Source organism: Erithacus rubecula (assembly GCF_903797595.1).
Source record: "Erithacus rubecula genome assembly, contig: scaffold_139_arrow_ctg1, whole genome shotgun sequence".
In the NCBI taxonomy this organism is placed as follows: domain Eukaryota; kingdom Metazoa; phylum Chordata; class Aves; order Passeriformes; family Muscicapidae; genus Erithacus; species Erithacus rubecula.
In genome coordinates, this window is record NW_027636156.1 from 70,271 (window position 1) to 97,910 (window position 27,640).

The window sequence follows — 27,640 nt, forward strand, 5'->3', positions numbered from 1 at the left end:
AGTTCCCTTCTCTCCGAATGATTTACTAATTTGGAAACAATCAGCGGGGGCGTATCGGGAGGATCCTGAACAAACTGCGCGGGTGGTAAAAATGGTAATTAAGACTCAGAACCCAGATTGGAATGATTTACAAGTTTTGTTAGACACAATAATGGATTCTACTGAAAAGGAAATGGTGTTTAAAGCTATGACAGAGAAAGCACGAGAAATGATTAGGTTGCGGCTTGTGGATGGTACAGTAAATGATTTGGTACCTAGGGAAGATCCGGAGTGGGATCCCAACTCGACGGGCGGGTCTCGGAGACTTAAAGCTTATCAGGATTTGTTAACAGAAGGAATACGGAATGGAATACCAAAAACTTTGAATTGGTCTAAGTTGTATTCGGTCAGGCAGGAAAAGAATGAGTCTCCGTCAACCTTTTTAGAGCGGCTTAAGGAGACAGCTCGTAGATACACTAATTTAGAAGTTGAAGGGGAATCGGGAAATTACAGCTAGCATTAATCTTTATGGGGCAGTCTCAGGAAGATATTAAAAAGAAATTACAGAAATTGGAGGGAGAGGATACTCGGAATTTAGATAAACTGTTGGAAGTTGCGTGGAAGGTATATAATAATAGGGAAAAAGAAACGGCCAGGAAACAACAGGCTACTATGTTGGCGGTGTTACAGCAAGCGGCTGGAAATAATATGAGAGGGGGGAGTCGTGGACGGGGACGGGGAGGGAGAAGAGGAATGGCAAAGGGGGGAATGCCAATGGGTGCAGGAGGACTTATGGGTCAATTGAATATGGGAAGAGGGAGAATGCAGCTAGGGATAGATCAATGTGCTCTATGTAAAAGTAGAGGACATTGGAAAAATGAGTGCCCTCTCAACCAAGGAATGGATTTTGGGGGAGGAATTATAGCCAGCGGGAATGGAAATCAGGGATTGATGAATAATACAGGTGCTTTCCCGGGAAATCCCCAAGGTGTCGCCCAAGCCCTTATGATGGGGAATTACCAAAATCAGAGCTGACTAGACCAGGATTTAAAGGTAATAATGGAAGTAAATGGGGAACCATTAGAATTTAGAGTAGATACGGGGGCATCATATTCAGCTGTTAACACTAAGCTAAGACCTTTGAGTGATTCTACTATCCAAGTAGTGGGGGTTACGGAACAAGTTGAGGAACGAACATTTTTGCGGCCATTAGATATAAAATTTGGGGGGAAAGAATTTGATCATCAATTTTTATATATGCCAAATAGCCCAGAATCGCTATTCGGGAGGGATCTATTATCAATGTTAGAGGCAAAGATAATATTTGAAAAAGGTAGAGTAAGATTGGAATTTCCTGAGGAGAATATTGCTAAGTTGATTGTAGTAAAAGAAGTTGAAGCAGCAGAAATACCACAAGAAATAGAACAAGCTGTAGTACCATGGGTATGGGAAACAGGAGTACCTGGAAAATCAAAAGCAGCACAACCGGTTGTAATAGAACTAAAGGAAGGAGCCTCCCCAGTAAGGATAAGACAATATCCTTTGAAATTGGAAGCACGAATAGGAATAGCACCCATGATTGAACAATTTCTTAGCTTGGGAATTTTACAGGAATGTGAGTCAGAATTCAATACTCCGATATTTCCAGTCAGAAAGCCAAATAGTAAGTATAAATTAGTTCAAGATTTAAAAGCAATTAATAACATCACTAAAGATATACACCCAGTAGTAGCTAATCCGTATACATTGTTGACAGCTGTGTCAGAAAGGTTTAAGTGGTTCACAGTGATTGATTTGAAAGATGCATTTTTCTGTATCCCCTTGGCACTTGAAAGTAGGAAATACTTTGCCTTTGAATGGGAGAACCCAGACACGGGACGCAAGAAGCAGCTCACCTGGACGCGTCTACCACAAGGATTCAAAAACTCACCAACTATTTTTGGAAATCAATTGGCTCGAGAGTTAGAAGAATGGAAGACGACTCAGGTAAAAGAATCACCTTTCTTATATGTTCTCCTACAATATGTTGATGACATCTTTATAGCCTCCACAGAAAAGGATGTTTGCCTCAGACTCACTATTGGATTACTTAATATGCTGGGACAAGCTGGATACCGAGTATCGAAAGAAAAAGCTCAGCTGGTAAGAACCCAAGTAATTTACCTAGGCTGCGAAATTTCACAAGAGGTGCGAAAGTTGGGAGTTAATCGAATACAAGCAATTTGCACCATACCCACACCACGAAATCCACAAGAGTTAAGATCCTTTTTGGGCATGGTAGGGTGGTGCCGCTTGTGGATCCCGGAATTTGGACTAAAAGCAAAACCCCTGTATGAGGCAGCCAAAAGCCCTGTGTTTCAGTGGGGACAAACTCAAGAAAAGGCATTCCAGAGTCTGAAACAAGCCTTAAAGGAAGCCCCAGCACTAGGATTGCCAGATCTTACAAAACCTTTTCAACTATATGTAAATGAGAGACAGAGACTGGCAATAGGGGTGCTCACCCAAAAACTGGGCTCATGGAAGCGCCCGGTGGGGTACTTCTCAAAGTAGCTAGACACTGTAAGTGCCGGATGGCCTGGTTGTCTTAGAGCTGTGGCAGCAACAGTGCTTCTAATTCGGGAAACCAGAAAATTGACTCTGGGAAAAAGGATGGAAGTATTTGTTCCCCACATGGTCATTGCGGTTTTGGAACAAAAAGTGGGGCATTGGCTCTCGTCAAGCCGCATGTTACAATACCAGGCACTTCTCCGAGAACAAGATGACATTGAATTAAAAATAACTAATCATCTCAACCCAGCAGAATTTCTTAGGAGCAGCAGCCAGGAAGAAGGAGGCGAATTGACACATGACTGCGTAGAAATCATTGAACAGGTGTATGCCAGCCGGAAGGACCTGAAAGACGAGCCTTTGGAGAATCCGGAATGGGAACTGTTTACAGATGGATCCAGCTTTGTGGAAAACGGAACCAGGTATGCGGGATACGCAGTAGTGACTTTGACACAAATAATAGAAGCTCGAGCTTTAACCCCGGGAACTTCAGCCCAGAAAGCCGAGATACATGCTCTGGTGAGAGCCTTAGAATTGAGTCAAGGGAAAAGAGTAAACATTTGGACTGATTCAAAATACGCCTTTGGAGTAATACATGTACATGGAGCACTATGGAAAGAAAGAAGACTGTTGAATTCTCAAGGATCAGAAATTAAGCACAAAGAACAAATATTAGCACTATTGGAAGCAGTGCATAAACCTCAGGCAGTGGCAGTGATGCATGTAAAAGGACATCAAAAGAAAGAGGGAAAAGCGTTCCAATGAAACCAGTTGGCTGACAGAGTTGCCAAACAGGTTGCCCGAGAGGTATGGACACAATTAGCTTTATTGCCAGTGCGAATTAACCCTGCAACTTCTTTTCTTGAGCAGAAACCATGGTATACACATGAAGATGAAAAGCTTGCTCAATTTCTCCAGGCCCAGAAGAATGAAAAAGGATGCTATGTCACAGCTGTAGGTCAGGTTGTACTGCCAACAAAAGTAATGAAAACAATTTTAGAAATCGAACATAACAAGTGCCATTGGGGAGCAGACGCATTGGTACAATTTTTAAAATATGAGGTGATTTCCAACCAGATGTTAACAATGGCAAAACGGATTAACGCCACGTGTCCTGTCTGTATTAAAAATAACCCAGTGACACGAAGGCAAATACAACAAAGAAAGTTACAAGTAGGGCCGCAGCCAGGAGACTATTGGCAAATAAATTTCTCAGAGCTACCAAAAGCACAAGGGTACCGTTATTTACTGGTGTATGTGTGTACTTTTCCAGGGTGGCCGGAAGCTTTCCCGTGCAGGACTAACCAGGCAAAGGAAGTAATTAAAACCTTACTACGAGAAATCATTCCTAGATTTGGGATCCCATTAGGAATGTCCTCAGATAGGGGATCTCACTTTGTAGCTGGAGTAGTCCAAGAGGTAGCCAGAGTATTAGGGATAGCTTGGGATCTCCATACACCCTGGAGAACACAATCTAGTGGCCAGGTAGAACGGATGAATCAGACATTAAAAGGGCAGATTAAGAAAATTTGTCAGGAAGCAAAGATAGAGTGGCCTCAGGCACTACCTCTAGCCTTGCTAAGAATCAGGATTAAACCCAGAGAAAAGATAAGAGTAAGTCCATACGAAATTTTGTATGGCAAGCCATATCATGCTGCAACTTACAAAGGGGACCCTCACTTAGTAGGAGATCAAGTATTGTTGAGTTACATTTTGTCTTTAAATAAAGTCCTTACAGCGCTGCGGGGAGCATTGCAGTGGAACCGGCCTCTGCCCTTGGAAAATCCTGTCCATGACCTCCAGCCAGGAGATCAAGTATATGTGAAGAACTGGAATACAGAACCCTTGAAAGAAGTATGGGGCGGTCCTCACCAAGTGATCATGACTACCTACACGGCAGTAAAAGTCCAAGGGATCGACAACTGGATTCACTACACTCGAATCAAGAAGGTCCCGTCAAGATGGGAAGTACAGCCTCTGTCAGCAACAAAGCTGGTGTTCAGGGCAAGGACTTAGTTCTTTTAACATTAGTCTGTATAATGCAGGTGAGAAAAGCATTTGTTAAAATTACAGTTCCGGAGCCAGATGTAATGGTGCCAGAAGGTGCGGGAATAAATTTAACCTGTCTGTTTTCTGACAACCAGAGAGCTGGATTAAAAGAAGTAAAGGTAACCTGGAGACAAATCACCACAGACGAAGTATTTACAGAAGGAATCGTGACATTTTGGGATATGGAGCAGCAAAGAGGTAACACCACATTGACAATATCTCATATGCAAGCTGATCAGGTAGGACAATTCTCATGCATTGTATGGATTAGAGAAAACTTTGATTATGGGGACATAAATGTAGGTATTTTAAAGGAAAATAAAACCCGAAGGGGGTACTCGGTGCAGGTAATACCAGTCAGTGCACGGGTAGATATGTGAAATGGATTGAGAGATACAAGCCTGGCATTACAGAGAAACCAGGAACAACAAAATTTAGTAGTAGGGTTAATTCGAGATTTTGAACAAATAAAAAACGTATCAAAAATAACGGCATGTTTACCTCTGCCACAAGCTGCAGGGAAACCAATCCCTTAGGGAGTGATTCCAGTAGGAAATTTACCCCTAATAAAAGAGGTAAGAATAAAAGTTGTGAATTAAAATTATGAAATAAAATCGAAATTGAAAAAATATGGGAAAAGGTTGGAGAAACATTAAGAATATTAACCTATAAGGATTGTCTAATTAGCCATGGAAGGTTAGGACAAATTAGGGATTGGGGAATTCAATTAGCGGCAGGGGGAAAAGTAAAACCTGAAGATGCTGCTAAGTGGTAATGTTTTATACCACATTAGCAAAAAAAAAAATAATACCTAAAAATGAAAGCTATTATGAAATTATATGCCAGAACTCGTCCCGGCAGGAATCCTCGTGGGACAGTTGGAAAACGGTATGGGGCCCCAGCATATTAAAACATTATAGTTACATTGGACAAGTTAATTGGTGTGTCCAATGGACGGGAAGCAGAAATGCCACTCACACAGAAGTATCTCAAACCAGGACTTCTACAAAAACTTTGAGCGCCACAAAAGAAAATTGGAACTGCACCCAAATTCTCACCTGTGACACTCCAGAGAATCAAATTAGTTTGGCACCAGTCAGAATGCTTATAAAATGGGGTTGTGAGTGTAGAAAACTTAACCATACAATTCCAGGAAGAGCTTTCCCGCAGGACCAGAAGGGTAAAACTTTGAGCTGTAAGGATACAACTATCAGGAGTCCAGGAAATTTAGTATGGATTATGGGACATGGACAATGGACAACACATTTACCGTTAGACGGGCCTGTAACACAAATTACCTTAGGGGTTCCCACATTATGTCCTTTTTGGAAACAGTCTAAATTAACGCAGAAAGAGATGCAGTCACGAGCAAAAAGAGAAACAAATGAAGTAGCAAAAGAACTAGGACAGGGAGATGAAGATAAATGGCATGAACCCTCATCAGGAGTTAAATTTGGATGGGTACTGGAATCCTTGTTTGCACCAATTTCTACATATAGAAACCAGGAGATGCTGTACAAATTATTAGGACAAACTGAGAGGCTAGCTGCAGTTACAAAAAAAGGATTTAAGGATCTAAATTTACAATTGCAGGCAACAACAAGAATAACAATCCAAAATAGAATGGCAATAGATTTGCTTTTATTAAAAGAACATGGAGTCTGTGGATACCTCCAAGGAAAGGTTGATCATTGCTGCATACATATCCCAAATGTCACAGAAGAAGTAGAAAAGGACATAAGTCAATTGGAACAAATTGAAACAAAAGTGCATGAAGTCCAGGAGGAAGTTGAACATAACTGGGTAGGAGCACTGTTTAGCTCCTGTCCTGGTTTGAAAGGACAGGTGTCTGCCAGTAAGGGCAGAAGTTTCCCTTTGGAATAGAGACTTTGGTTCCACTCCCCTCCCCCAAGTATTATGATTGTTTGAATCAAGGACTCTGAGGCAGAGATAAGGGGGGTGGGAATAACAGCTCTTTTACTAATATATCTAACTATACAAACAGAAAACAATAACAATTAAAATTGCTAACAGAATGAAATAGGTAACTCGGTGTCAGTCCCTTTAGATGCAAGCATGCTGTCTCAGTGCTTAGTCCAGAGCCCGGATTTGCCAGAGGGCAGATGGGAACGAAGGCAGGAGGGAGGGGGGAGGGGCAGCAGTGGCCACGCCGGTCTCGGGCGGGAACGGGCTCACCCTCACCGAGGGCGGCGGCTCCTCGCTCACCGTGTGTGTCCGGGGGATCAGCTGTGTCCGCAGAGGCAGGAGGCTGGAACGGGGCAGATGCAAGGCAGGTGATCGCAGAGGGTCTGGCTCTGCTGTGCTCGGCCGCATGGCTGAACGATCCCAGGCGTCCTCCTCCCGGCTCGCCGGAAACGCGAGTGCCCTCCCGGAAGCCTCAGAGGCCCCTCCAGGGGCCGTCCCCACCCACCCCTTTGTCTGGACCCATCAGGGACCCTGGGTGTAACCCGGCCAGCTCCATTGGCATGATAATGGGAAAAATTCTTACAATTGACACAGTAACAGAAAAACACTCAACCCCGAACATTATCCACCCCGAATTTTTCCATGCCATCATGCTACATCATATTGAAACCTTTAAATTATATACATACATGTAGTTACAGGCACAGTATCATATATAGTTCACCCTAGAACAAGGTCCCCTTGGGGTATGCATCGGGTCTCTCCATCCTTTTGCATCACCCACCAAGTGCAACCTGGTCCTTGAGCGAAAACCACCCCACGAACAGGATTGTCTTTGCTGGAAGCAGAGTTCACCCAGACAGTTTTTCCTAACATGCCTCTCAGGTGTACCACTGGAACCTTATCTCCATCTGCTGCTCCCAAGGGCTCTGACTGGGCAGGGCCTGCTCGGTTAGTGGAACCTCGGGTATTCACTAACCATGTGGCCTTTGGTAGATTGATCTCCCAGTTCTTGAAAGTCCCCCCACCAAGTGCCTTTAAGGTGGTTTTAAGCAGACCATTGCACCGTTCGACTTTCCCAGCCGCTGGTTCATGGTAGGGAATATGGTACACCCACTCGATGCCATGTTCTTTAGCCCAGGTGTTTATAAGGCTATTTTTGAAATGAGTCTCATTGTCTGACTCAATTCTTTCAGGGGTACCATGTCTCCAGAGGACTTGTTTTTCCAGACCCAGGATGGTGTTCCGAGCAGTGGCGTGGGGCACAGCGTAGGTTTCCAACCATCCGGTGGTGGCTTCTACCATGGTCAGCACGTAGCGCTTGCCCTGGCGGGTCTGAGGCAGTGTGATATAGTCAATCTGCCAGGCCTCTCCGTACTTATATTTGGACCATCGCCCCCCATACCAGAGGGGCTTCACCCGCTTGGCCTGTTTGATGGCAGCGCACGTGTCACAGTCATAAATAACCTGAGAGATGCTGTCCATGGTTAGATCCACCCCTCGGTCTCGTGCCCACTTATAGGTGGCGTCTCTGCCCTGATGGCCTGAGGTATCGTGGGCCCATCGAGCCAGGAACAGTTCCCCCTTGTGTTCCCAATCTAAGTCTGTCTTTGAGACCTCTATCTGTGCAGCCTGATCTACCTGCTTGTTGTGCCTGTGTTCTTCATTAGCCCGACTCTTGGGAACATGGGCATCCACATGACGGACTTTCACGGGGAGCTTCTCTACCCGAGTGGCAATGTCTTTCCACTCATCAGCAGCCCAGATTGGTTTTCCTCTACGTTGCCAGTCAGCCTTTTTCCACCTTTCCAGCCAACCCCACAGAGCATTGGCTACCATCCATGAATCAGTGTAAAGGTAGAGCTTTGGCCATTTCTCTCTCTCAGCAATGTCCAAGGCCAGCTGAACAGCTTTGAGTTCAGCAAGTTGACTCGATCCACCTTCTCCTTCAGTAGCTTGTGCAACCTGTCGTGTGGGGCTCCATACGGCAGCTTTCCACTTCCGGTTCATCCCCACAATGCGGCAGGAACCGTCGGTGAAAAGGGCGTAGCGTGTTTCATCTGCTGGCAGCTGGTTGTACGGTGGAGCTTCTTCAGCCCGGGTCACTTGCTTCTGCTCCTCTTCATCAGCGAGACCAAAATCTTCACCTTCTGGCCAGTTCGTAATTATCTCCAAAATCCCAGGGCGATTTGGGTTACCAATACGGGCGCGCTGCGTGATGAGGGCAATCCACCTGCTCCATGTGGCGTCGGTGGCATGGTGAGTAGAGGGAACCTTTCCTTTGAACATCCACCCCAGCACTGGCAGTCGGGGTGCCAGGAGAAGTTGTGCTTCTGTGCCAATCACCTCTGAGGCAGCTTGAACTCCCTCATAGGCAGCCAAGATTTCCTTCTCTGTGGGAGTGTAGTTGGCTTCAGATCCTTTGTAGCTTCTGCTCCAGAATCCCAGGGGTCGGCCTCGGGTCTCACCAGGCACCTTCTGCCAAAGGCTCCAGGACAGACCATGGTTCCCAGCTGCAGAGTAGAGCACATTCTTTACCTCTGGTCCTGTCCTGACTGGGCCAAGGGCCACTACATGAGCGATTTCCTGTTTGATCTGGGCAAAAACTTGCTGTTGTTCAGGGCCCCAATGGAAATCGTTCTTCTTGCGAGTGACCTGGTAGAGAGGGCTCACAATCTGGCTGTACTCAGGGACGTGCATTCTCCAAAAGCCGATAGCACCTAGAAAAGCTTGTGTCTCCTTCTTGCTTGTTGGTGGGGACATTGCAGTGATCTTATTGATGACTTCAGTGGGGATCTGGCGCCGTCCATCCTGCCACTTCACTCCCAGGAACTGGATCTCTCGGGCAGGTCCTTTGACTTTGCTCTTTTTAATGGCGAAACCGGCTCCCAGTAAAATCTGGATGATCTTCTCTCCTTTCTCGAACACCTCCATTGCTGTGTTCCCCCACACAATGATGTCATCGATGTACTGCAAATGTTCTGGAGCCTCACCCTTTTCCAGTGCAGCCTGGATCAGTCCGTGGCAGATGGTGGGGCTGTGCTTTCCACCCCTGGGGCAGTCGGTTCCAGGTGTACTGCACGCCCCTCCAGGTGAAAGCAAACTGAGGCCTGCACTCTGCTGCCAAAGGAATGGAGAAGAATGCATTTGCAATGTCAATGGTGGCATACCACCTTGCTGCCTTGGACTCCAGCTCGTACTGGAGTTCCAGCATGTCCGGCACGGCAGCGCTCAGCGGTGGAGTCACTTCATTCAATCCCCGATAGTCCATAGTCAGTCTCCATTCTCCATCAGATTTCTGCACAGGCCAGATAGGACTGTTGAAGGGTGAGTGGCTCTTGCTGACCACCCTTTGGCTCTCTAGATCACGGATCATTTTGTGGATGGGGATCACAGCATCTCGATTTGTCCGGTACTGCCAGCGGTGCACGGTCATGGTGGCAATTGGCACCTGTTGTTCAGTCACTTTCAGGAGTCCTACTGCAAAGGGGTTTTCTGACAGTCCAGGCAAGGTGTTCAACTGCTTAATGCTCTCTGTCTCTACAGCAGCTATTCCAAAAGCCCACTTGAACCCCTTTGGGTCTTTGTAGTAGCCGTTCCTGAGGAAGTCTATGCCTAGAATGCACGGTGCCCCTGGGCCAGTTACAATTGGATGTTTCTGCCAGCCCTTCCCTGTCAGGCTAATCTCAGCTTCCAGCAAAGTGAATTCCTGTGATCCCCCCGTCACCCCAACAATGGAAACAGGTACCTTCCCCACATGTTCTGATGGTATCAGGGTGCATTGTGAACCAGTATCAACTAACATTTTATGTTTCTGTGGCTTTGACGTGCCAGGCCATCGCACCCACACTATCCAATAGATCCTGTCATCCCATGCCTCTCCCTGGCTAGAGGCAGGGCCCCTCTAGCCCTGGTTATTATTTCTTTCCTGGGCATACATAGTGGAGGTTCCTTCCAGGGGATCTGACAGAACATCCTCCTTGCTGTAATACCCTGCACCTTGCTTGTGGGGTGTCCCAGTCTGGGGTTCCTCTTCTGCCCCGAGATCACCCCAGAGGGACATGAAGGTGGTTCAAAACCTGGTTTGCCCTGAAGCCGCCAAAGAGAGACTGCCGGAGACAGTTTTCTCTTTTTCCAAGGACAGTTTATTGTTTCTTATCTATGGGACACTTTGCCTGGCCAGCAGCGGTCTGCTCAGCCTGGCATCCATGGTGGAATCTGCCTGGTCAAGGCAGGGCTTATCTTATATAGTTAGTACTACGTATTACATGTTTACAAAATTTTACCAATACAATACAATTTTATTAAATGGTCCAGCCCTGACCCCAACCAATCCAAGAGGCCAACGTGTCACCCAACATGGATGACATGGAGAAGAAGGAGGAAAAGGTGTCCACCCCCCAAATTCTCCATCTTGGCCACGTGTCCCTTATCATAAACATTCAAGAAAACCTATTTATCTACGTTCTAACATTCTAATTTACACTCTACTCATCATTATTTTCTGTGTCTCTTCTCTCAATGTGGGCAGATTCTCCCAAGGAGCCAAATCCAGCCCCTGCAGCTCCTGGGCAGCACTCAGGGGTCTCTGAGGGGTCTGCCAGGGGGGTTTTTGCACCCCCAAAGGAGCCAGGAAAAAACCCTGGACTCCCACATCTCCCCCCTCTGTTTGCACCAAAAAGACCTCCTTCACGGTTTTGTCCAGAGCCCTTTTCACAGCTTTGTTCAAGGATGGTTTGTTTGAGACTACAATATAATTGCTATATACATTCTAATTAGGAGCAACATCCATTGTTTGGTTCTTTTTCACCCCTAAAATATCACATACAATTCCAAAATCCATTGTTGAACCAAAAATTTCTAATTCTTTTGGTTTGAAAACAGCCACAGGGAGAAATTGAACCCACACATGCCATCCATTCACAGGAGTTGTCACAACTCACATCACCCATGAAGGGATGCCCTCCTGAATGGACCATTCTTTCACTGTCAATCCCACCAGACATGTTGAAAATGGCTTTTTTGCCTGGAATGCCTCAAACAAATTGTTTCCAACCCCACTGTCCATGCTAAACTTTCCCAAACAGTCTCCCTTGGCTGCATCACTGGTAAATCCTCTTTTTCACCTAATACAGTTGACAAAAAATAAGATACAACAGCATATAAACAATCATTTTTCACTGTCAGTCCTTAAATCTTTTAAATCTTGTTTGAAGAGAAGTTCACATCCTTTTTCCTTGATGTCTGCCAACACTCCCCTTGGAATCTTGGCGGCTTGTTGTACTGGATCATTGTGAGGAGGGTCTCCTGCTAATTCTGCCATGGTGAGGTTAGCATGAGCACCACCTTGGTATTTCTTTCGCAGCTCCTTCAAAGCTCTTCTCCATCTGTGCTCCCATATAAGTCCTTGTGTGTCAGTAAGTATCAATGACACAAGAGATTTCATGTCACATGAAGTCAAGTCATATTCATTGAGAATACCTTTTAAAAACGGTTTAAAATATGAAGATCCCAGTCCATAATTTCTAATTGCTTTAATAAAATTTTTAACTAAATCATGATTTAATTTTTGCCATCTTTGGTTTTGTCCTTGTGGGTCATAATTCACTGGCATGGCTATTTCACCAGTCCCAATTGCAGGACATTTTCTGCTTCTTGTCAAGTCCATTCGAATATTTGTCCAATCAACTAAAGTATCTTGAGCTGCTGTTGCAGGTCTGTGTGTCTCTGTAGGAATTAGTCTGTTCAAAGGTGTTACTTGTTGAGATTGAGGCCAAGCTGCTGCCTCATCCATTTTTTGATTCATTGGTATTGTAGAAATCTGTGGTCCTTGCCGCATTGTTCATTGAAAAGTCCTTGCCCATTATTGTCATCAACCTTGTTCTTCCCTTTATTATCACTTGTACTGTCATTTCTGAATCTGTAAGAATTGTCCTTGGAGATCTGTAAGATAGGAAAACCCATTCTATAATTAACAGAGTGTCTTTTTTGTGTTCGTCCCAATGAAAAATCAAACCATATAGCTGTGTTTCTTCTCCCAACACTACTAAATGGAATGGTAAAGAGTCCACGTATCGGTGTGGAGTGGCGAGTGCCACAGTAAGTCCTACTAAAAATCCATTGTCAGTTACATGTTCCACTGTGAAAGGAGATCTCTTCCCCATACAGTGAATGGCTTTTACACGAGTAATAGCTGTCTTCTGTCCGGGTCCTGTGAATGTTATTGAATTTTCACTTTGGAGGCATACAGAACTTCCTCCAATGCCTGTGATTTGATCCAAAGGTACAATCAAGTTCCATTCTCGAGGTCAGAAAATATATGAAATCACTGTCACGTCCGGTGTTCACCATCCCTGTGATGGTTGTTTTCCTGTTATGGTATATCAAGTCCCAAGTAATAGTTGGCTGTTCACGGGTTATGTACTTCAACCATAACGTGTGTACTTCGACATGGTCATTGTAGTGTGCCTGCCCTTCGCCCATCACCAGCATTGCTTGATGCTCCAATGGATGCGATGGCAGAGCTATCGCTTTTGCCAGTTGAGTATTTTGTGGAATTGTCAATGGGGGTCGAAGAGCCCTTGCTAAAATTGTCATCTCTTCGAAGCAGTCTGCTGAAACAACAGTAGGATACATTGTCAGTCCAAAATTGCTGCACCGGTCTCTGCCTATTATTAAAAAATCTTGTCTCTTTCAGCACGGTGCTTTCAGTCCTGTACGTATAGATGCAGATTCTTCATTCAAAAAAACAAGTCACTTTTGAAGCTGACAGGATGTACTGCGTCCCTGGGCAGCAAATCCCTGTCACAGGGGATGCCCCCTAACACCCTGCTGAGGGAGTCAGATTGACGCTCCCCGACAACTGTATTGTCTGTGCCGGTGTTGTTGCTGTTCCTTGTTGCACTGCCATCATTTCTGTCATAGCACAAGATGGTCCTGCACTTCGTGTTTTTTGGCAGTGGCAATGGTTTTCTGTCCACATCCGTCAAAGAATAACATTCACTTGCCAGATGTCTTCCTCTGCGACATCTAGGGTAAAGTTCTGGTGGCTTGGAAGTCTTTGTGGATTGAGGACAATTTTTCCCAAAATGTCCAAAAATTCCACAGTCGTAGCATTGTCCTTTAGATGGATTCTTTTTCTTCTTAAAATTTGCAAAAATCTTTTCATGTTGTTCTTGAAGAACTTCCGTCATTTGCTCCTTGACAACTGAAGCTATATGTTGTGGTGTTCCAATCTTGCTGCAGGCTTCAACCATCTCCGTCCTCTCTCTGTGGAGACACAAACAGAACCCTTCCCCCAAATGCTTACTTTGTAAGCTTTTCAACTTTCTCTGTCTCTATATTTTTGATCAAAACTGGAAAATTTTCCCTTGTACTATTATTTCTGTGCTGACAAGCACTGACCCCCAAGAGAACACTTAAACTCTGGCCATGGAAAAGACTTCCAAAACCAAATAATAAAACCGAGATTATAAGTATGTAGTTTAAATAAAAATGTGTAATATCATATAGTATGAAACTCAGATTTTAAAGTTTCAGAATAGAGTAATATATATAATAAAGTAGAAATTTTAGAACAAAAGTTTGTCCTTCTTTTTGCCTTCTTCTTCATAAGTCATTTTCCGCACATCCCGCCTCTGTTATAAATCCACTTTGCCATTGCTTGAGGGGGCATGCCTCAGTAAACCTTACTGACGTTATTATGGAGAGCAGACTTAACAAGATGGAACCAATCTTGATCATTCATGGCTTCTTGCTAAATATATATGATTATAGATTTTCTTTTCCCGGTTAAGTATAGGTGGCCCATCCACCTGGACAAATTAGTAAATTTATCCCAAATATGGACAGTGGTCAACATGGTATTATTGGAAGGATTTAATTATTCCAACATGTCCTACCCACTGTCCATCAATGCTGTTCAGCCTTATTTTTTATTTTCATGAACAGAAACAATCCATCGAGCTTTGTCCACAAAAGTACATACCAAACTAATGGAGGAGAGCAGCGCTCTGGATGCTCTGGGACCAGGGAGTCTTCCCTTGCCTCATCTTAGAGAGACCTAGGGCAAACAGCAGAAGAATTTGTCTCATACCACTTTCCTTGCGCTTCTACAGGAAATCCCAAAAATTCAATGTCTACAAATACATTTCTGTATTTGTAAGACCTTGAGTTTGTGAAGGCACTGATATTTCTTGACCTTCTCACTGGCAGCAACTTTCAAGGAGGAGTTGGAGTGCTTGTACCTGACTGTCATGTTCACCATGAATGCCTTTCCTCCTTCAACAAAGATCAAATTTGGCTTGTATAACTCGTTGTCATCGTCTCTTGAAATACAGTCCAATTCTTCTTTTTAGCCTCACAGCTCACAGATGTGTCCTTTTGTGCCTTTATTCCTGTTTTTTTGAGTATAATAATACAGGCTGTTGTTTCATTATCAGCACCACAATATTTACAGGTTTTCACGAGTGCCCTTGGCCAGGACCTCTCTTGTGCGGCGCACATTGGCTCTCACCTGTAGTGCAGTTACCAATTTTCTATGAGGTGTGCTTCTGTACCTGGTTATCCACCAATTACGGATATCATAATTTTCCAACTTCTCTATACCGTGGCCTTTGGATAGCAGTTGTTTCCATTTATTATATGATATTACATTATATTATCATATAACATGATATGATGATATGATATGATATGATATGATATGATATGATATGATATGATATGATATGATATGATATGTGGGAGCCCATGGCGTACCCTTGGCCTCCTTGGGGGTCTCCAAACCCCCCTGGCAAGGGTCTCAAAGACCTCTGAGTGAGACCCTGGTGTCCCAGGTGCTGAATTCTAACCCCTGGGGGAAGTTGTCAGCACAAGGAGAATGGAAACAAGCTGCCAAAATTAGTGAAGTGTCAATTAGATTGTTAGAACGTAGATAAATAGACTTTTGGGAATATTTATGATAAGGGACACTTGGCCAAGATGGAGAATTTGGGGGGTGAACACCTTTACCTCCTTCTTCTCCCTGTCATCCATGCTGGGTGACACGTTGGCACTCTTGGATTGGATGGGGTCAGGGCTGGACCATTTAATAAAATTGTATTGTATTGGGAAAATTTTGTAAACATGTAATACATAGTACTAACTATATAAGATAAGCCCTGCCTTCACCAGGCAGATTCCACCATGGATGCCAGGCTGAGCAGACTGCTGCTGGCCAGGCAAAATGTCCCAGAGATAAGAAATAATAAACAATCCTTGGAAAAAGAGAAAACTGTCTCCGGCAATCTCTCTTCAGCTGCTTCAGGGAAAACCAGGATTTGAACCACCTTCATGTCCCTCTGGGGTGATCTTGGGGCAAAGGAGAAACCCCAGAATGGAACTATTATATTATATTATATTATATTATATTATATTATATTATATTATATTATATTATATTATATTATATTATATTATATTATATTATATTATATTATATTATATTATATTATATTATATTATATTATATTATATTATATTATATTATATTATATTATATTATATTATATTATATTATATTATATTATACTGTCTTATATTATATATATCATATGCCTTGGGATACTTGGCCAACCCCTCCCAATTTCCACCAAAGTAGTTTACATGTTCCAAGAACTGTTTAGCATGGCTTTTCCTTTGGTTTGCCTTTTTAGAGTGTGCACATTTCCTGGCTGTGGTTTTAGTCCATTCTTATTATCACCTCCAGCCTGGGCTTTGGTCCTTACTAGGTGCTGATTGTAGCAGGGGTCTTCATCATCCATCCATTGGATGGTATCCCAACCAAGCAGGCAGTTCAATTCCCACAAGCATGACTATATCAGCTATTTCACTATAATGTCTAAGCATAGTTAAAACCAGAAATAAAAACGATATCTTTATAGCAGAGTTACTTTAACATTATACATATAGCATTCCTTTTCATCTTTGCCAAAAGCCAGTATCATAATATGGATTTATAACATGCTGGATATTTTCCCAGCTCAAAGCAGAGGGAAGAAGAAAAGGAAAGAGCGACCCTGACAGAATCCCAGAACGATGGTGGTGAGAAGGGACCCTGCCCATGGGTTCAAATCCCAGCAGGGAGAGACACCTCGAGCCCAGTGAAGGTACAAATGAGACCATAAAAGCACAACTTACAGATTTGATTGAACATGGATTTGAACAAGAAATGTGAGGTAGAGAAATGGAAAACAAAGAAAAAGAAACAGGGAAGAGCTGAGGATGGGAATCAGCAGCTGCAGAGCCCAAACTGAACAATTTGCTCAGTGCTGACTCCTCCGTGTACAGCGTGGAAAATAAGGTTTTTACTTTGCTTTGATTTTAAAAGGTTTAATATAACAAAATAAGAGACAAATAATAAAAGGCAAAAATGATTGGGTGTTCGGTATATAGCTAAGAGTACACTTGTCGTTTGGGAGATATATTTTTTAATTTATTAGCTTGTTGATTATTTGTAGACTTATTATGTATTTTCAAACAGTTTTATAAATTATTTTTTATATTTTAGGATTTATTTTATGTGGTTATTTTTTTTGTTTGTTTTTTAGAGAGCATCTGTGGTTATTGATTGTGGTTTAAACTCTTTTTTTCTATTATTTTTAATTTGATTTGTGGTTTTTAACTTTCATAGATTGTTGGTGCTGGTAAATGGTGCATTATTAGTAGGTGTTTGTATTGTGTGTTATTGAATTAAGTAGGTAATTTATTCATTACAAATACACTTTAATAGCCTATGTTACTTTAAAAGAAACGACATACACTTCTCTTTTTATTATTTTTCTTCAAATTAGAATTGCGCAATACACCTAATACATATACATTGCCTGTCCCTGCTTTGTATTAAAATAAGCTCCACGGCTTTTTGCAGCTGCGCACGGCTCCTGTTGGTCGCTCTCCTGGATCGTCTGGGGATGAAGTAGACAGTTTTCCTGTTAGTTGAACTTTTCATCTCGTCACCTTGATCATTCTCTTTTTAGTCCTTGGGTTATCTTCTGGACTTTGATACCAGTTTTCTTGGTTCAGGGATCTGGAGAATCCCCCTTATCCTGTGGTGCCTTTGTCCTTGCATCCTGTTCGCCCACCCCAGCTCTTTATCTTATCCTGCAGCCTTGCTCTCCCCGGTTCTTGTAAGCACCGTAAATTCCAGCAAACATAGGGTTTTGTCAGCCCCCTTCTAGTCCAAGCATTTCTCGATGCTCGATTCCTAACTCTCAGTTGCTCTGTCTCCCCTGCAGGCTAAGGGGGTGCTGCCCCCTCCCCAACAGCCGCTGCTGCGGCGGCCGTGGGGCACAGGGTGTGGCAAAGGGGGGTCCAGGATGCGAGCAGGGGAGCAGCGGGAGGAAGAGGAAGAGAGGGGAAGGGGAGGAGAGAGGAAAAGGAGGAGCAGAAGGAGCCGGGAGAGGGGCAGCGGGCGCAGGCGAAGAATCGCGGTGCTGCAGGGCGAGCCCGCTGAGCCCGCAGCTCCGCTGGCCCCGGCAGCATCGCATTCCTGCATCCCGCGGGTGAGCGCGGAGGGGAAGCTCGGCCCGGGGCTATCGCGGCAGCTCCGGCACGGCTGGTTGTGAAGCACGCAAATAAACTTCAGAACTTATAAAGTTGTGGAGTAGGTAGGTATTTTATTCAGCGCTAGTCGCAGGGGGAGAGCATCTTCCCAAATCCTGGGTACCTTGCATGATTTCTAATCTTCCATTTATCTAGGAAGGTCATGCATATTCTAAATCGCCTATACATATTGATTATCGGCCCCGCCTGTTCCCCGCTCCGTATGGAAATCAGTTGCATATTCATTGCGGCTGCGTAGTTCATTGGGTCGGTGGTCTCTAGATGATGAGTCGGTGGGCTGAAAATGAGAAAGAACAGCAGTCTCCGTCGCTGTTGAACTTTTCACCTTGTCTTTCTACGCGTGCGCTGTAGTCTCTCGGTTGTGATATTTTCCAGACTCTGCACTTTTACGAAGAGGAGCCCCTTTCATATAATAACATTATATGTTATTAATATGTTCTACTCTTCGTTCTACTCTTCATTCTATTTAACACTTAAATACCCTGTTTCAATTGGGTTTCGGATTTTTGGGGGATGGGGGGTGGTGTTTGTGCCTCGCAGATTCGGGAATAGAGTCGCAAATATATTTGGGTGTCCGTGGGAGAGGGATTGTTTTATTGATGTGAGGAGGGGATGTTTCTGGCTCTTGCAGGAATCCAAAGCTGAGCCGTAAATGCCCCTTGGGGGGATTTGAAGGGGCCCACGTGGCGATGGCCCGGTCCCGGCGGGGCGGGACATCGGTTTTGGGGATCCCCGGGAGAGGCGGGGGATGAAAGGCGGGAGCCCCGGCGTGGGGAGAGGGGCGACAGCAGAGCTGGGGGACCCCCGGCAGCCTGGAGGGGAGGTGGAGCCGGGAGATGAGTGGGGTGCGGGCCCCCCGAGCCTGGAAGGGCTGGCAGGGAACGGGGGAAGAAGCCCTGAGTGCCTGAAGTGGGAGGACCCGACTCAGGATCAGGACAGGATGAGCCCTGGGACCCACAAAACTCCCTCAGCGTGCCTGAGCAGGAGCCAGGAGAGGGGGAATCCCCACGAGCCATGGGTCCCCAGGAGCTCTGAGAACAGGGACCTCCATAACCCCAAAGTGAGGACAGTGCGAACAGGGATCTCCTGGGAGAGTGTTTTTGTGCTCCTTAGTGATTTTTGGAGGTTTTTATGGACTCTAGACAACCTTGGCATTTCTAGAGATGCACTCAGACAGCAGGACCTTCAAAGTCATATCACTCATGTCGTTTTTCCCCCAAACCAAGATTTTCCATTCCCAAGTCTTATCCAGATGGAGGAAAAGGCTGTGAGGAAGAAGAAAATGCCCCAGGACAGCCAGGCAGGTGAGGAGGAAATCACTGCCCCTTTGCCCCTCTGTCTTGCTGGGGAGGATTGGGGGCATCTCCTTCCCCTTCCCTCTGGCACAGGGGCAAATCCCATCCTCTCCTTGTCCTTCCTTTCCCAGACCAGGAGCTGAGGATGGAGACCAGGGAGGACAAATCCCCACAGCAGAACCTCATGGAAGAGGCCGTTTGCAGCAGCTCCACAGTGCAGGAATCCAACAGGGAGGAAAAGCCACAGAGATCCCGCACCAGGAGGGGCTGCAAACGCAGATCATGGGGATCTGAGGAGGAAAGACCCAACCTGGGCCAGGCAGGCAGCCAGAGATGTGGCCAGAGCTCTGAGCTGAGGGTCCATGAGCAGCTTCATGATGGCAAAAAGTCCCTTCGGTGTTTGGAATGTGGGAAGAGTTTCAGCACGAGCTCTGGCCTGGTCCGGCACCAGAAGATCCACACTGGGGAACGGCCCTACGAGTGTGGGGAATGTGGGAAGGGCTTCAGAAACACCTCAGATCTGATCCGCCACCAGACAGTGCACACTGGGGAACGGCCCTACGAGTGTGGGGAATGTGGGAAGAGATTCCACAGCAGCTTGTCTTTGATCCGCCACCAGATGATCCACACCGGGGAATGTCCGTACGAGTGTGGGGAATGTGGGAAGGGATTCAGAAACACCTCTGACCTGATCCGGCACCTCACAGTGCACACTGGGGAACAGCCCTACCAGTGTGGGGAATGTGGGAAGGGATTCAGCTGCAGCTACCACCTGATCGTCCACGAGAGGATCCACACTGGGGAACGGCCCTACGAGTGTGGGGAATGTGGGAAGGGATTCAGAGACACCTCTGACCTGACCCGCCACCAGAGAGTGCACACCAGAGAAAGGCCCTATGAGTGTGGGGAATGTGGGAAGGGCTTCAGCTGCAGCTCCCGTCTGAACGTCCACCAGAGGACCCACACTGGGGAACGACCCTATGTGTGTGGGGAATGTGGGAAGAGCTTCAGCCAGAGCTCCAGTTTAATCTACCACCAGAGGATCCACACTGGGGAGCGGCCCTACGAGTGTGGAGAATGTGGGAAGGGATTCAGCTGCCGCAATAGCCTGAATGTCCACCAAAGGATCCACACTGGGGAACGGCCCTACGTGTGTGGGGAATGTGGGAAGGGATTCAGTGTCAGCTCCCACCTGATCTGCCACCAGAGGACCCACACTGGGGAACGGCCCTTCAAGTGTGGGGAATGTGGGAAGAGCTTCAACCAGAGCTCCAGTTTGCACTACCACCAGAGGATCCACACTGGGGAATGGCCCTACAAGTGTGGGGAATGTGGGATGGGCTTCAGGACACGCACCCAACTCACCCACCACCAGAGGACCCACACTGGGGAACGGCCCTACGAGTGTGGGGAATGTGGGATGGGCTTCAGAATGTGCTCCCAACTCACCCACCACCAGAGGATCCACAGTGGGGTACGACCGTATGTGTGTGGGGAATGTGGGAAGAGCTTCTTCCTGAGCTCCAGTTTGATCCACCACCAGATGATCCACACCGGTGAACGGCCATATGAGTGTGGGGAATGTGGGATGGGGTTCAGGAAGAGCTCCAACCTCACCCGCCATCAGATGATCCACACTGGGGTACGACCCTATGTGTGTGGGGAATGTGGGAAGAGCTTCCGTGACAGTTCCCGCCTGATCATGCACCAGGCAATGCATGCTGGGGAAAGCCCCTACAAGTGCTCAGAATGTGGGAAGGGCTTCAGCCAGAGATGCAACCTTATTGTCCACCAGAGGATCCACACTGGGGAGAAGCTGTATGAGTGTCCTGAGTGTGGGAGGAGGTTTCAGCAGAGATCCCATCTGCTCAGGCATCAGCAGATTCACACACAGGAGAGGCCCTTCACCTGCCCTGACTGTGGGAAGGGATTTAAGAAAAACTCCACCCTCGTCACCCACCAGCGGATCCACACCAGGGAGACACCCTAACAGTGTCCCCAGTGTGTCTCCCAGAACTCTGCCGTGACCCAGCACCAATGGGGGCACGGGTAAGGGAAGCTCTGTGAGTGCCCCGCATGTGGGAAGAGGTTCGTGCTCTGCTCCAGCTCCATCCCCTCTGTTGGGCCCCATTGGATGCTCCCCAGTGACCCTCGTTGGGCAGAGCCTTGGTGATCCATGGTCCTGGTGATCCTTGTTGGGAACTCACCTGGCTGGTGGTTTCCACATCTTCCTGGCTTGGGAGAATGGATTTTACTTTCCACCCCAAAAAATTTTGGCTTTTGCATCCAATTATTTCATCTCGTGGCATCAAGGAATACTGGATGGTCTTGGAGGTATTTTCCAACCTAAATGCTTCCATGATTCTAATTCTGTCTGGGCCACATGCATCTTCCACAGCCATATCGTGATGAACTGGGGCAGAAAACCAAGATTTTGGAGACAGTGGAGTGCAAAGGCCTCTAAAAAAGGTTCTGTCACTCACCCAAGCCCATGCATGCTCAGTCAGTATGGACAGGTAAATCCTTTTATTTGGGCCTTGATTTTCTTTCATTTTTCATCATCCCTTCACCCAACATTGGGGTAAAAATAAAGACATTGAACTATGACATGGACGTGGACATTATGGGTTGTGGATGGGGACATGGTGGGGACTGGGACATGGATATGCACATGGGCATGGATATGGATATGGATATGGATATGGATATGGATATGGATATGGGTGTGAATAGGCCTGTGGATGGAGCTATAGGGCATGGTGGGTCACAGACTCAGGTGGTGACATAGAGGTGTATCCCATGGATGTGGACATGGAGGACAAGGGATGGCTTTTATCACCATGTGAAAAATGTGGCTCACTTTCCTGGTAAATTTTAAAAGTTTAATAAAAGGCAATAAGAGACAAACAATAAAACAAAGTTTGTAACAGCTGGGTGCATGACAGTCAGCCAAGGGCACACACTAACTCAGAAAACACTTTGTTAAGTGCATGAATATGTTGCATATTCATAGGTCTTCATGCATCATTCAAACTCACCCCCTCAACCTGTAAATCAACTTTTTTTTTCTTTTTTTTTTTTCCTTTTTTTTTTTTTTTTCTCCTTGTGGCTCTTTCCTGTCAGCACACTCCCTGATAACAGAGATCAATAAATTCCTTCCCTGGAGTCTGGTGTTCATCACCCCTGTGCTCATCCAGACAGGATAATCCAAGAATGTGAAGAATTTCCTAATTATCTTTTTCCCATTCTCTGAGTTACTTACATGAACAAAAGCTTTTTCATCACTATGTTAGAGACCAATAAAAGTAGATATTTATCTCACTACTATTTTTCAGTTTTGTTTATAGCAGAACTAAAAGAAACTATATTAATACAGCAAAGTTTTCCAATGTTACACACACAACATTCATTTTAATATCTGTCAAAAGCCAATAATATATTATGTACTTATAACATCACACTTGCAGAGAAAGCTATCAATTAAAAATGAGGCCAGGATAAAACTTGGTTGTGATAAAGGCTATCCCTTGGGGCACTCTAAACAAAGGAGCCCCTTGGAGCTGTGCTGGCTGCAGCAGGGTGAGCAGCACAGTCCCTGTGAGTGGGGCTCTGTGAGCTGGGAACTATCCTGATTGCTGCACTCAGAGGGACCCTGCAGACACAGCAGGGTCACCAGAATGACCCAAAACTGCTCTGGTGGGAACAGGAATGTCACTGGGACCCCCGAGCACCAACATACACCTCAAATGGGGTGCCTGGTGGGCACCCTGAAGGGACAGCAGTGTCACTGGGACCCCCAACCAGGGACTCTGCAAGGACAGCAGTGTCACTGGGACTCCCAACCAAGGACTGTGCAAGGACAACAGTGTCATTGGGACCCCCAACCAGGGACTCTGCAAGGACAGCAGTGTCACTGGGACCCCCTGCCAGGGACTACAGGGACAGCAGTGTCACTGGGACCCCCAACCAGGGACTCTGCAAGGACAGCAGTGTCACTGGGATCCCCAGCCAGGGACTACAGGGACAGCAGTGTCACTGGGACCCCTCCTACTCCACAACTCTCCCCACCGGGTCTGTCACCACTGTCACAACTGCAGCACTCTCTACAACTCCCGGGAAGGAGGCTGTAACCAGATGGGGGCTGCTCTCTTCTCCCAGGCAAACACTGACAGAAGGAGACTACACAGTCTTAAGCTAGGAAAAAATTAGGAAAAAATTCTTTACTGAAAGGGTGATTAGGCATTGGAAGGGGCTACTCAGGGAGGTGGTAGAGTCACCACTCCTAGAGGTGTATGAAAATAGACTGGATGTGGCACTCAGTGCCATGGTTTAGTTGATAAGGTGCTGTTAGGTCATAGGTGTGACTTGATGATCTCAGAGGTCTTTTCCAACTCAGTTAATTCTGTGAACTGTGAACTGCGACTTTTCCTCTCCTGTGGAAGAGGAGGAGCCTCTTCCACAACAGCCCCTGGAGGAGGGGACAGGGACAGGTCTGAGCCACCCCCAGGACCAGCACCCATGGCGGGGGAGGGGGTCATGGGTAGGGGGTGCCCAGCTTGAGATTGATGAACTGGGAGGTTGGGGAGTGGAGTCTCATTTTAGGGCTTCTTGCAGCCCCCCAGGGCATCCTCCCATCTGGGTCTGGAGGGGGCCAGAGCCAGCATAGCCAGTACCCCCAGACCACCCCTCTTTCCCTGGGAAACATCCCCCCAAGGTGCCAAATCCTGCTGGGATCTGGTGCAGCCAAGCTTTGGGTAGGCAAAGGGGGGTTCAGGGGGACCAAGGGACAGAGGGGTTCATCCTACTCCTGGTTCAGTGCCCAGTGCTGATGCCCAGCCCCAGTATCCAGCCTTAGTGTCCAGCCTCAGTGCCCAGTTCTGGTGTCCATTCCCAGTGTCCAGCCCCGGTGCTGATGTCCACTGCCTGTGTCCAGCCTCAGTGCCCATCCCAGCTGTCCAGTCCAACTGTCCAGTCCCCAGTGTCACTGCCCAGTCCTCGTGTCCAGCCCCACTGCCCAGCCCCAGTCCCAGTTCCCAGGCTCATTTCCCAGCCATGATTCCAAGCACTTATCCAGTCCGACCCTGGTCCCAGTCGGGTGCCAGCCCCGATACCAGATGTGTGCCAGTGTCACCCCCCCACCCTGGGGGACAAGGGCAGCCATCAGCAGGGCCCAGGGCTGGGCAATGTCACACCAGTCCTGGAGGGAGCTGAAGGTTTTAACCCTGGAGCAACAGGAAGAAGGATGCAGTAATGGGGACAATGACAGAACGAGGCAGCCATGCACAGCTTGGTGTGGGGCCTGGGGCATGGCATGGGGCATGGTGTGAAGTGTGGCATGAGATGGCACAGGGCACAGGACAGGGGACATGACCCTGGAGCACAGCACAGGGCACAGTCAGCCCCAGCACCACCCCAAGCCCCCTCCCACCGGCCCCACTGGGACACCCACCCCGTGGCAGAGGAGCTCGGTCAGGAGTTGCCCCTGCCTGGCACTGAGGCCCCGGGGGGGTCCCGGGGGTGCTCACCCAGCACTGCCTGGCACTCCAGGCTGCTGCAGACCCTGAGTGCCTGCCCCAGTGCCATGGTGGTGACAGGGGAGCCACCCCAGGGGACTCGAGGGACACCCTGGTGTCTGTCACAGAGTCCATGTGGCGTGGGGGACACCCGTGGGGATGCCAGGGGAGACAGGGGTGGGCAGGGGGTGGGGGCATATGGGGGGGAGGGGCACAGACACCCAAAAATGCATCAAAGCCATGGGGAGGGCACCCAAAATTATGGGAAAGGATCAAAATCTGAACAATGCACATAAAACTGGGGAAAGGACCCAAAATGGGGGAAAATGAGCCAGAAAAAGAGGAAAGGACCCCAAACAGGGTTAAAGGATCCAAAAGAGGCAGAAAAGACCCAAATCAAGGAGCAAGGACACACAACCAGAGGTCAAAGAGTCGTGGGGTGTCATTGGGTGCCCCTGTCTGTGCCGGGACAGCCACAGATGCTCAGTGCAAGGAACAGCCACGGGAACATGTGTGCTAAAAATGAGGTCCACTTTCCTGGTAAATTTTAAAAGGTTTAATAAAGGAAAATAAGAGACAAAGAATAAAGCAAAAGGTTATAACGGCCGGGTGCTTGACATTCAGCAAAAAGCACACACTAACTGAGAAAACACTTTGTTAAATGCATCAACTTGTTGCATATTCATAGACCTTCATGCATTATTCAAAATCACCCCTCCCTTCAACCTCCCAATCTGTAAAACAACTTTTTTTTTTTTTTCCTCCTCTCTTTGTCTCCTTGTCAGCGCACTCCCTGATAATGGAAATCAATTAATTCCTTCCCTGGAGTTCTGGTGTTGTCACCCGTCTTCATCCAGATGGATTAATCCAAGATTGTGAAGAAAATCCCGATTATCCTTTTACCATTCTCTCGAGTTAGTTACATGAACAAAAGCTTTACATCACTATGTTATAGTCCAAGAAAAATAGATATGTATCACACTGTTATTTCTAAGGTTTGTTAATAGCAGAACAAAAAGAAACTATATTCACCCAGCAAAGTTTTCCAACACTATACACATAGCATTCATTGTAATATTTGCGAAAAGCCAATAATGTAATATGTACTTATAACACTATGGGACACGGGAACTCCCTGTGGGACACGGGGACATCCGACGGGACACGGCCCCGGGACCTCGGGGACTTGGATCCCGCGAGGGGGGGCAGGAGCAGGGGACACACGGGGAGGGACAGGGACGCACGGAAGGGAGCAAGGTCACACGGGGGAGAGGGGGATGGGGACACTCGGAGCGGACAGAAACACACAGAGGGACAGAGGGACAGGGACACACAGGTGGGGGGGACAGGGTGGGGGGCAAGGACACACACAGGGAGACGGGGACACACCGGGGCAGGGGCGGGGACACGATGTCACCAGGACGCGCACTGGGACATAAGCCGGATGTGGTGACACCCAGCGCGGGGCCACCGCGTGACCCGCGGGTGACACCGCCCCGCCCGACCCTTGTCCTGTCCCCAGCCTGTCCCCAGGAGCGGCTCCCTGGCGGTGGCCGCCGCGCTGGGTTCCCTGGCCGTGGTGGCCCTGGGCACCTTCTTGGTGGCCCTACTGCTGCGGTGGCTCTGGGATGCGCTGCTGGCTGTCACCCGATTCCGGGCCACTTGTCGCCAGCTGAACAAATTCCCCACCCCGCCATGGCGCAATTGGTTGCTGGGACACACTGGCATGGTGAGGGGACAGGGGTGACACCTGCGGGGACAGCGGGATCAAGGCTGGAGGCACCTGCAAAGAAACAATGGGGACAGGGTGGTGACACCTGTGATGGGACAGAAGGAATGATTGGGGTGGTGGCACTTGGGAGGACAATGAGGACAGGGTGGTGGCACTTGGGAGGACAGTGAGGATGGGGTGGTGGCACTGGCAAAGGGACAGTGGGGACAGACACACTTGTCCCCAAGGCTGGCAGTGCTCTGAGGGCACACGTGTCCCCAAGCTTGTGCATGTCCCCAATGACACACATGTCCCCTGTTGTCCCCAGGGCCAGAGCACAGAGCAGGGTCTGCAGCAGGTGGATGCCTTGGTGGCCCGGTACCGTCATGGCTGCCTCTGGTGGGGACTTCCCTGGCTGCCCGTCCTGCGCCTCTTCCACCCCAGCACCCTCCGGCCACTCCTCAGTGCCTCAGGTAGGACACGAGACACCAGATGGGTCCCCAGGGCCACCCATGGGTGTCACTGCACCTGGCACAGAGACCTGAGAGTGCCCAGGCAGTGGCCACCAGCCCAACCCCACAGGTCCCCAGAGGTGTCACCATGGCCAGGCCAAACACCACCCCAGAGTGGCCACCAACCTGTCCCTGAGGTTCCCTAAGGCCGTGGGTGCCGGGAGAGGGTCCCCACTGTGGGTTAGGGGGTGCAGACAGGGTGCCTTATCCCAGTGTCCCCACCCAGGGGACTCCAGTGTCCCCACCCCAGTGAATCCCTGCCCACCTCATCCTTGTGTGTTGCAGCTTTCGTGGCCCCCAAGGATAAAACCTTCTATGGCTTCCTCAAGCCCTGGCTTGGTAAGTGGAGAGGGTTGGGTGGGGACAGCACTTCTGGGTGTCACACGGGTCGGGACAGCACCTCCGGGTGTCACACGGGTGGGGACAGCAGCCCTGGGTGCCCCTGATGGATCCAGGTGTCGTAGGGGAGGACACAGCAAGTTTTGGGGACAGATCCATTGGGCA

At 47.6% G+C, this 27,640-nt stretch overlaps 2 protein-coding genes and 1 long non-coding RNA gene across 3 annotated transcripts in view; 2 read left to right on the plus strand and 1 right to left on the minus strand.

Moving 5' to 3' along the window:
* The window catches only part of LOC306815489, an 89,508-nt gene that overhangs the window by 57,979 nt on the left and 3,889 nt on the right, over nucleotides 1-27,640 (plus strand). The gene's annotated exons all lie outside the window — the stretch shown is intronic.
* Nucleotides 21,912-27,640, minus strand: part of LOC306815488 (cytochrome P450 4F3-like) — a 91,101-nt gene continuing 85,372 nt past the window's right edge. Inside the window, exon 13 of the mRNA XM_079332042.1 lies at nucleotides 21,912-21,964. The gene's annotated coding sequence lies outside the window, so the exon portion shown is untranslated. The remainder of the gene's footprint in view (nucleotides 21,965-27,640) is intronic.
* Nucleotides 26,358-27,640, plus strand: part of LOC306815480 (cytochrome P450 4F3-like) — a gene marked incomplete at its 5' end in the record, with an annotated part of 91,296 nt that continues 90,013 nt past the window's right edge. Inside the window, 4 exons of the mRNA XM_079332035.1 lie at nucleotides 26,358-26,362; nucleotides 26,447-26,642; nucleotides 26,953-27,097; nucleotides 27,422-27,475. Of these exons, the coding sequence (XP_079188161.1) occupies nucleotides 26,358-26,362; nucleotides 26,447-26,642; nucleotides 26,953-27,097; nucleotides 27,422-27,475 (400 nt within the window). The remainder of the gene's footprint in view (nucleotides 26,363-26,446; nucleotides 26,643-26,952; nucleotides 27,098-27,421; nucleotides 27,476-27,640) is intronic.